Genomic DNA, 10,166 nt, shown 5'->3' with positions numbered 1-10,166 from the left:
AGGCTGGCCTCGAACTCAGAAATCCGCCTGCCTCTGCCTCCCGAGTGCTGGGATTAAAGGTGTGCGCCACCACGCCCGGCCAAAATCAACTTTGTAATTGTGCATATCATTCTATGACTTTATGCTTGCAAGGCTATTTTTATTTCATTTTTTTCCTTTACTTATATTCTAGTGATGGCAAAGGCTGCTTATTTGTTTGTTTGTTTTGGGTTTTTCTCTGTGTAGCCCTGGCTGACTTGGAAGATGCTCTGTAGACCAGGCTGGCCTCGAACTCATGGAGATCCGCCTGTCTCTGCCTCCCAAGTGTTGGGATTAAAGACATGTGGGATCACTGCCCAGTTTGTTTGCTTGTTTTGGATAGAAGGTCTCACTGTATAACCCTGGCTGGCCTGGAACTGTGTAGATCAGGCTGCCTCAGACTTAGAGACTTTCCTCTGCCTCTTAGTGTTGGTATAAATTGTGAGACACCACGAGTGGTTCTATTTATGTATGTATGTATATATATATATATATATGTATGTATGTATGTATGTATGTATGTATTTTGGCTTTTTCGAGACAGGGTTTCTCTGTGTAGCCCTAGCTGTCCTGGAACTCACTCTGTAGACCAGGCTGACCTCGAACTCAGAAATCCACCTGCTTCTGCCTCCCAAATGCTGAGATTAAAGGCATGTGCCACCACTGCCCAGTGGTTCTATTTATTTTTGAGACAGTATCTTCCATATATAGCCAGGCTGGCCTCAAACTCCATGTAAACGTGACCCCTGATCTTTTTGCCTCTTTGGAGTGCTAGGATTAAAGGCATGGTGCCACTGTGTGTAGTTTTAACCCAGGCCTTTAGTCACACTAGGCAAATACTTTCCCAACTGAGCCACTTTCCCAACAGTGGTTTATTTATTTATTTTGCGTTTTAGGAAATTTAGCTGGGCCAGGTGGCCACATGCCTTTAATCCCAGCAAAACTAGGTTGGATCTTCTGAATTAAGGCCAGCCTGGTCTACAGAGGGAGTTCCAGGACAGCCAGGGTTACACACGGAAGCCCTGCCTTGAAAATCCACACCAAAACAAACCAAACAACAACAAAGACAGCACCTCCCTATGAATCCAAGCTGGACTTAACCCCAGGGTTCTCCTGCCTCAGCCTCTCGGGTGCTAGGTGTGTGTTTCGTCAGTGCTCCCAGACGTTACTCTTGACATGGGTAAGCTTTCAGAGGTGACTAGTATGTCGTGTTTAACGTAGCATGAAAGCAACAGTCCACATCTAAATACTTGTCTGGAAAATGAAACACAGGAAACCCTTCAGCAGACTATGAAGTGCTGCCCGGTGGCCAGGTTGTTGCTTCCCAGCCGTTATGTTCTGAGCAGGAGTGCCTCACACATGCTCTCCTGGTCATCTTAGCAGGATGGCTGTGTAATCCCTTCCTGCAGATAAAGGAGCTGATTCCCAGCGAGGTTAATAATTGCCTACAGCGCAGCACGAGTCCAGCATGGGCTCACTGAGTAAACAGCTAGAACTTTATGTTCTTACTGAAAGGTTCTTTGGGATAAAATTAAAATGACAGTTTTTTCAAGATATTATTTCTTATAGCCCAGGCAGGCCTCAAGTTCAGTATAGATAGCCCAGGCTGGCCTTAAAGTCATGCTCTTCCTGCCATCTACCTCCCAGAAGCTCGGATGTTAAGTGTTACATAACATACCTGGATTGGTTTCTTCTCATGATTTTTGTGGTTTTCTTATTTTAGAAAGGATCTTACTGTGTAGTCTAACCTAGCCTTGATCCTTGTGCCTCCTCAGCTTCTCAAAGAATAGACCTGAGCCACTACACCCGGCCTCGGGGTTTAAGAGTCTTGAATGGTGATGGCTTGCTTCCTAGTTATGCAAACAGAAGAGCTAAAGTTGCCCTTGCCCCAGACTCGAGTTTGGGGAGGAGAAAAGTCCTCGATCAGAGCTAAAGCATCCATCACCTCTCCTGTGGCCTAGCTCTTTCTCTGCCTTCCCTCCTCAGACTCTCCGATGGTGTTTGAACCTGGGCATCCTAGAAGTGACTGTCTACGCATTCAGCATTGAGAACTTCAAACGTTCCAAGAGCGAGGTTGACGGACTCCTGGATCTAGCCCGACAGAAGTTCAGCTGCTTGATGGAAGAACAGTAAGACGCTGTCCAGACGGAGGATGGCCTGTAGCACCATCCCTGTCTAACCTGCCCCGACCCCAGCCCTGAGCTCTTTTATCTGAAACGTTATCAAGGAGGCTGGTGTCCCAGGTTACCCACTGGCCTCCACATTCACATGCAGGAAGGACATAAAACTGGTAGTCTGCTTGTATTTCAGGGTTGGGACATTAATCTTTTAAAGAAAGAAGAAAGGCCTTGTAGGTGGCTACAGTAAGTTGGTGATAGAGCCAGGTTGGGAGCCCAGTCCTCGCTACACCAGGGCCCTTGTAGCTCCTCTGTGTGACCCTCCAGCGCCTCTCAGCTGTGTCGTAGAATGAGCATTCCTGTGCACCTTTTTCGAGTTGAGCAGCCTGTCATGATATTAGAGCAGGCTGGCTTGTCAAAAGGTTCCCAAGTAGGGGAGACTGAAAGACAACGCTAAGCTCAAAGAAGCCAGGACTGGTGCAGGATCAGCAAAAGTGAGTGTACGTAGGTTGAAGTCTACGTGCTGCTAAAATTTGGCTTTGGTAAGACTATACATTGAACCTTTATAGTCTTGTAGATCCCTCAAAATAGGTAAATGGTTTCTTGTTTCACCGATTTTGACAAAATGTGGTTGAAGGTTATATAAGCAGATGGGCCACGGACTGGCCTTTAATTCTGGGTCCTGTCCTTCGGGTGCGCTTTGAGTGAGGGCATGGTCGGCTCTAGAACCAGACCCCCAGGAAAATACCTGGCTGCTCATCCATCCAGATTCTCAACATTCTAATCGTTTTGGACCTCAGTCTCCTGGTCTGTAGAGGAGAACTTACGGTCTGCACCTCAGAGGAATTCGTTGATTGGACGAAACCACCATCTAATTCTATAAATATATATTCTCTGCTGTCACTATTCTCTTATTGCACAAGAATATAACAAATGACCGGGCATGGTGGCGCACGCCTTTAATCCCAGCACTCGGGAGGCAGAGGCAGGCGGATTTCTGAGTTCGAGGCCAGCCTGGTCTAAAAGTGAGTTCCAGGACAACCAGGGCTACACAGAGAAACCCTGTCTCAAAAAACCAAAAAAAAAAAAAATGTCACCAATAATACAGTTCCTACTCTGGAGCAATTTACTGACTTGCTCGGTTGGGACAGAAATCACAGGTGTATAAAATTACAACTCTCCCAAGGACACCTGAGGTAGTAATGTGTGGCCAAGTTTTTGTGTTCTCAAGGCAGACAGATCTGGTTCAAGCCAGACATGACCCATGAGATGACCTTGGGCAAACCTTAGCTGAGCTTCAGAGAAGTACTGGGTACTGGAAGTGCACACACAACAGTGCCTGTTGCAGGCGACAAGTTTGCTTCTTTGGCTGGTGCCCGTCCTTTGCTTGGCGGTTGCCCCTTCACAGTGCCGCCTCCTCTCTCCCTTCCCAGGGAGAAGCTGCAGAAGCACGGGGTGTGCATCCGCGTCCTGGGGGATCTGCATCTGCTGCCCTTGGACCTCCAGGAGAAGATTGCGCAGGCCATCCAGGCCACTAAGAGCTACAATAAGTGAGTTCTCGGGTTGTTCCGTAGGAGAGGCACCCAGAGCTTCCAAGGCCTGTGCTCCACGCAAGGCTCTTCAGAGAGTAGTTTGTGATGCTTAGAGACTTTGACCTGTAGAAGAGACCAGGTGCCCTTTCATTCATTCACATGCAAACCCAGTCCCTTGCCCTCCCCACCCCAATGGTTTTGGGAACTATAAATGTGCACACATACACACAAACAAACCCCCCCCCACACACACACACCACATATACTTGAACTTGACAAGTGTCGGGATAGATATCCTTTAGTCTTAGGCTAGTGTGGTGGTACATACCCTTAATTCCATCACTAGATAGTCAGGACACAGGACAGGCGTAGCTCAGTGAGTTTGAGGCTGACCCAAGCTACATGTGGGACCCTGCCACAAAAAAAAAAAAAAAAAAAAAAAAAAGAAATCCAGAGATGGCTCAGCGGTTAAGAACACTGACTGCTCTTCCGGAGGTCCAGAGTTCAAATCCCAGCAACCACATGGTCAAAACCATCTGTAATGGGATCTGATGCCCTCTTCTGGTGTGTCTGAAGACAGCTACAGTGTACTTACATTTAATAAATGGGTAAATCTTTGGGCCAGAGCGAGTGGGGCTGGAGTGAGAAGGGTAGGGGAAAAAAAAAAGAAATTTGTCCTAATCATGTCTACATGTCTTTCAGGAGTCTCCTCTGCCCCGCTCTCTGTCCCACAGCCAGGTTAAGAGGACACTCCAGGGTTTGTGGCTTTGGAACAGTAGTATTGGGCATTGATTTTACCTTACACCTGGTCTCATCCCTGCTACCCGGTGCTTAGGCTAATAGCACAGAGGATTTCCTTCCTGTGTGGATGGTTGGCAGTAGTGGCAGTGGGGGAGTGGATGTGGTTAGGAAGGCAGTAAAGGGCATCTAGTTAATGTTTGATCTAATTAGATGAAGAGCATGCTTATTCCAAGAACTCTTAAAAATCATGGAACCACCCACAGTCTTACCCTTCCAAAGTACAGTGCCTGTGTCCTCGCAGGGGATGGCTGCTCCGGCCATCAGACCCTGCCTCTCTTTGGTAAATGATTCTGCTCTGCCGTCCTCAGGTGTTTCCTCAATGTCTGCTTTGCATACACATCACGTCATGAGATTGCCAATGCTGTGAGAGAGATGGCCTGGGGTGTGGAACAAGGTCTCCTGGAACCCAGGTATCTGGGGTGGCTCTCCTGGTAACTGGTACGGAAGACAGAGTGAACTAGTGTTCAAACCTTGCTGAGCCATGCACTTGGTCAGAACACAAATCAGGGCGTGCACGGGAAACACTTAGGGGGCTTCCCCCAAACAGATGGGGTCGTCTGAGTACAGCGCACACCGAGAAACCACAGAACAACCGTTGGGCCGTCCTGGCCAGTAAGAAGGGACGCGCTCCTTGCAAATGGTTTTCAGTCATTTTATGTTGGTGCTGGAGGAGAATCTTTTAGGTTTCTCAAATTACAGTTTCATAATGCAGGATTCAGGTATGCGAGGGATGGGTGGAGTGAGGAAGGAGGGAAGAAAGTAAGGGAAATATTTAATGCTTAGAGGAATGGAGGAATTTTTGAAGCCATGTGTCTATTTGTCCCTTCTAATGTTGTTACTAATATAATCTTTCCTATTATTAGTAAATAATAATCGTAATAGTGAGATACTGGTAGCGGACACAATTGAACAGTGCAGTCGGTATGTTACCTGTTTTACTGTTCCTAACTTCATGTGAGAGAGTCATGTCTTTTCAGCTTATAAATGTGGAAACTGAGAATAACATGCCCACGGTCAGTCTGCTAGTAAGATAGAAGTAGACTCTTGTCTGAGAGGCCTCGTCTTCATTTTTATTATATGAGATCTTGGGATGCAGGAAATTGAACTGGGCATGGTGGCACAAACCTGTATCCCACCTACTTAGGATGCTCGTGAGTTTGGGACCAGCCTAAGCAACACACTGGGACCCATGTCTCAAAATAGCAGAGTGTGCAGCTGATACAGCGAGGGCGGAGCTCAGCTGTGGAGCGCTTGCTTAGTGAGTGTCCTTAGTAAGACTTGGGTGTGATCCCTAGTGTCATAAAAGAAAAGCAAACAGACCTACGAGAAGAGAAGACAGACCCCTCCCATACCTCCCCAGTGTGTGTATGTGTGTGTGTGGGGGGTGTGGAATGTACGAATGGACACATGATGTTCTACCCATGGATTTCAGTGGTGGACATTGGTGCCCTCTGCTGTTCTAGAGAGCCCTAGACAGGATCTCATGTAAGGAAGAGGGAATTTGCCTCGGGGCTTGTCATAGAATGGAGATGTTGGGTCAGTAGTTGGAGTGGGCCAGGACTGGAGGCTCCAGGAGGAAGGTCATCTGTTGGGTGCTGGACAGAGGCAGGCATGAGGGACCTGGAGAGAGTTATAGATCATAGATTGGCTATTAGGGGAAAATTACAGTGCTGGCTAAGTGAATGGGGATACAGGTGATGAAGTGGCTAAGGCAGAAAGGGATGTATAAGATGGGGTATGTGTGGGCCTACTGTGTGCAAGATCCTGGGTTCACTTTCTACTACTGCCTAGCCTCAGGGAAGGACAGAGGTAACATGTGAAGATATATATGTAGGTTTACGTTAATAGTAATTAGCTTGGGAGTAATTTCTTTTTTTTTTTTTTTTTCTTTTTTTTTCTCTGTATAGCCCTGGCTGTCCTGGAACTCACTTTGTAGACCAGGCTGGCCTCGAACTCAGAAATCCGCCTGCCTCTGCCTCCCGAGTGCTGGGATTAAAGGCGTGCGCCACCACACCCGGCTGGGAGTAATTTCATAGTTTGTTATGGTTATGCTTTATAATTAATGTTTGAGTAGTCTTGTATATATGAAATAATAATTGAACTAATGATGGAAAATATTTATGCTAGAAAGAGTCCTCTAATTTAGCAAGCAGATTTTTTTTAAAGATCTATTTATTTATTTTATGTATATGAGGACACTGTTGCTGTACAGGTGGTTGTGAGCCATCATGTGGTTGCTGGGAATTGAACTTGGGACCTCTAATCCCTCTGGCCCTAACTCCTGGGAACTCTGATCTGACTTCTAATATAGCATGCTTTAACCTCGCCCTACAGACCTCACATCTCACTTCCTGGAAGTTTCCTAGCCACCTTCCTGACTTGTCATTTACAATCTGCCTTTGTGGTGCTGTCAGGTCAGCCTGGTAGATAGACTCACCAGGGTCCACAGCGCCCTGCAGCTTGATTCTCAGGGCCTACTGAGCTCAGGGACCTCCAGTGTCCTCTGTTACATTTGTATCAGGATTATTAGAATTTGCTTCAACCAAGTAGCAAGGGAATCTGACCATCACCTGACTCCTTTTCTCTTTCTTTAGGATAAGGGCCTCTTTTCCCCTAGAAATAAAATTGACAGGTTGTTTGGGAGCCTGGAATTAGAGAAGAATAACCAGACCCTCGAGGCTGGTCAGTGAGTTACAGACCCTTGAGGTTGGTTAGTGAGTTACTTTGAATAGGCTGCGTGGCCTCCTGTCGTCCTGACTTCCATGTGATAAATAATAATTGTGACCAGTTACTAAGAACGCACAGGGCCATGCAGATTTACTGTATTGTTCAGTTTTAATATCTGTGTACTTGAGATGGGCACTAACCTCAAATCCCTTATCCTCCTTCGGCTAAAGAGCGCTGCCATTGCAGCCCTGGTGCAGCTCCCAGCTCTCAGGTGCTTACTCCCCCACCCTATAATGTACAAGTTGGTTTTATCTCCATTTTATTTATTTGTTTAGTTTATGTGTGGGGGTGAAGGTTTGTGTGTGCACAGTGTACAACTGAAGGTCAGAGGGTAGGCTTCGGGTGTGGTGTCTCACCCTTCCGCCTCTTCTAAGACAGAGTCTCTTTGCTGCTGTGTAAGCCAAACTAGTTGGCCCTCCCACTCCTGCGTCTGCCTCTCCCCACCCAGGCACTTTGGGATTACAGACACTTGGCTTCTGCCTCTGGCTTCCACTGGCTTCTGGAGACCCAGCCTCCAGGCACAGCAAGCACGTCCACATGCTGAGCCATCTTCCTTTTTTTAAATTTATTTAGTTTTATTTGATATTTTCTTTATTTACATTTCAAATGTTATCCCCTTTCCTAGTTTCCCCTCGGAATATCCCCTATCCCCTGCCCTTTCCCCCCGTTCCCCAACCCACCCACTCCTGCTTCCTGGGGGACATAGAACCTTCACAGGACCAAGGGCCTCTCCTCCCATTGATGACCAACTAGGCCATCCTCTGCCACATATGCAGCTGGAGCCCTGAGTCCCACCATGTGTTTTCTTTAATTGGTGGTTTAGTCCCAGGGAGCTCTGGGGGTACTAGTTAGTTCATACTGTTGTTCCTTTTATAGGGCTGCAAGCCCCTTTAGCTCCTTGGGTACTTTCTCTAGCTCCTTCAGTGGGGACCTTGTGCTCTGTCCAATGGATGACCGTGACCATCCATTTCTGTATTTGCCAGGCATTGGCAGAGCCACTCAGAAGACAGCTTTATCAGGCTCCTGTCAGCAAGTTCTTCTTGGCATCCGCAGTAGTGTCTGGGTTTGGTGGCTATTTATGGGATGGATTCCCAGGTGGGGCAGTCTCTGGATGGTCATTTCTTCAGTCTCTGCTCTGATGAGCCATCTTCATTGTAAAGAAGAGACTAGCCAGGTGGTGGTGGTACACGCCTTTAATCCCAGCACTTGGGAGGCAGAGGCAGGTGGATTTCTGAGTTCGAGGCCAGCCTGGTCTACAGAGTGAGTTCCAGGACAGCCAGGGTATACAGAGAAGCCCTGTCTCAAAAAAACAAAAAACAAACAAACAAACAAAAAGAGACTACAGAAGTGGGAAATGGGAATTTATCTACATAGTTGGCCAACTTGCCTTGTGTCCGTTCAGTCTGGCATATTGACCGACACATAGGAAGGCTGAAGTGGACCAAAGAATCTCACATAAAAGCAGATGACAGGGCAGAGAGATGACAGGGCAGAGAGACGATTCTGCAGACTAGAGCACCGGCTGCTCTGGCAGAAGACCCTGCTTTAATTCTGAGCACCCATATAGTGGGTCACAACTATCGGCAACTCTAGCTCCAGGGAATCCAGTCCCTTCTTGTGACTTCCTCGGGTCCTAGGTGTGACATGATACACATAAATACACGTAGGCAAAACACCCATACACATAAAATAAATATAATAAGTTAGCAAGTATCCAGATGTGAGATTGCATTTGTACCTTAGCACTCAGGAGGATGGATCGGAGGACTGCTGTGAGTCTGGTTCCAGCCTGAGCTACAGGGCAAACCCTGTGCAAAAGTAGGGCTTAGAGGCCTGCAGAGATGGCTCAGATGGCTCTGCTGCTGTTGCAGAGAACATGTATCTGGTTCCCAGCACCTATGTGATGGATGGCTCATGGCCATCTGTAGTTCCCATTTTAGCGCATCTGACCTCTTCCTCTGGCCCTTAATCAATTTATCTATCTACCTTTCTTTCTTTCTTTCTTTCTTTTTTTCTTTCTTTCTTTCTTTCTTTCTTTCTTTCTTTCTTTCTTTCTTTCTTTCTTTCTTTCTTTCGGTTTTTCGAGACAGTGTTTCTCTGTATAGCCCTGGCTATCCTGGAACTCACTTTGTAGACCAGGCTGACCTCGAACTCAGAAATCTGCCTGCCTCTGCCTCCCGAGTGCTGGGATTAAAGGCGTGGACCACCACCGCCCGGCTTTAATCTTTCTTTAAAGGGGTTGGGGATACTGGGGTTGTAGATCAGTGGTAGAATATTTCCCCATCATACAGAAGACCTTTGGGTCCATTGCAAGTACTGCATTGAGAAGTGAAAACTTAGGGCCAGCAAGATGGCTCAGCAGGTGCTCGCTACCAAGCCTGGTGACCTGAGTTTCCCCTGAACCCGTATGGTGCAGGGAGAGAACCAGCTGTTCAAAGGTGTCTTCTGACCCCGTACACCTGCTTTAGCACATGCACAAAGCTAAGGAATACATTCACCAATAAACTACTGGTAACCAGGGAGTTCCCAGTACCCACATGGGTGGCAGCTATAAATCCAGTCCTGGGAGATCTAACATTCTCTGTGTCGTCCACAGGCACAGGCCAAGCACATGGTGCACATACACACATGAAGTCAAATACTCAGACACATTAATAAGTTATGCTGGGTGGTGGTGGCGCACGCCTTTAATCCCAGCACTCAGAAGGCAGAGGCAGGTGGATCTCTGAGTTCGAGGCCAGCCTGGTCTACAGAGTGAGTTCCAGGACAGCCACCGTTACATAGAGAAACCCTGTCTCTAGAAACCCAAAGAAATAGATAGAACTTTTTGAAAAATAAATATTTAAAAAACAATAAATCAATAATCGCAGTGTAAATGTGTGTAACTAGAAACCACACGAAGGAGTTTAGACCCTGAATGCTGGTTTGCACCTCCGGTTCACGTTGTAACAGGATACATTTTTTTTTTTTT

The 10,166-nt window shown here is 47.0% G+C and overlaps 1 protein-coding gene across 4 annotated transcripts in view; it reads left to right on the top strand.

The window, feature by feature from the left end:
* Dhdds (dehydrodolichyl diphosphate synthase subunit) overlaps positions 1-10,166 on the top strand; it is a 33,364-nt gene that overhangs the window by 5,076 nt on the left and 18,122 nt on the right. For all 4 annotated transcript variants that reach the window (XM_029476410.1, XM_029476408.1, XM_021160879.2 and 1 more), the window contains exons 4-6: positions 2,005-2,147; positions 3,569-3,685; positions 4,777-4,878. In XM_029476410.1, coding sequence (XP_029332270.1) covers positions 2,005-2,147; positions 3,569-3,685; positions 4,777-4,878 — 362 coding nt within the window. The remainder of the gene's footprint in view (positions 1-2,004; positions 2,148-3,568; positions 3,686-4,776; positions 4,879-10,166) is intronic.

The sequence above is a fragment of the Mus caroli genome, chromosome 4, assembly GCF_900094665.2.
Source record: "Mus caroli chromosome 4, CAROLI_EIJ_v1.1, whole genome shotgun sequence".
NCBI classification, from domain to species: Eukaryota; Metazoa; Chordata; class Mammalia; order Rodentia; family Muridae; genus Mus; species Mus caroli.
Note: the sequence above shows the minus strand (reverse complement) of the source record. Positions and strands in the feature narration are given on the sequence as shown.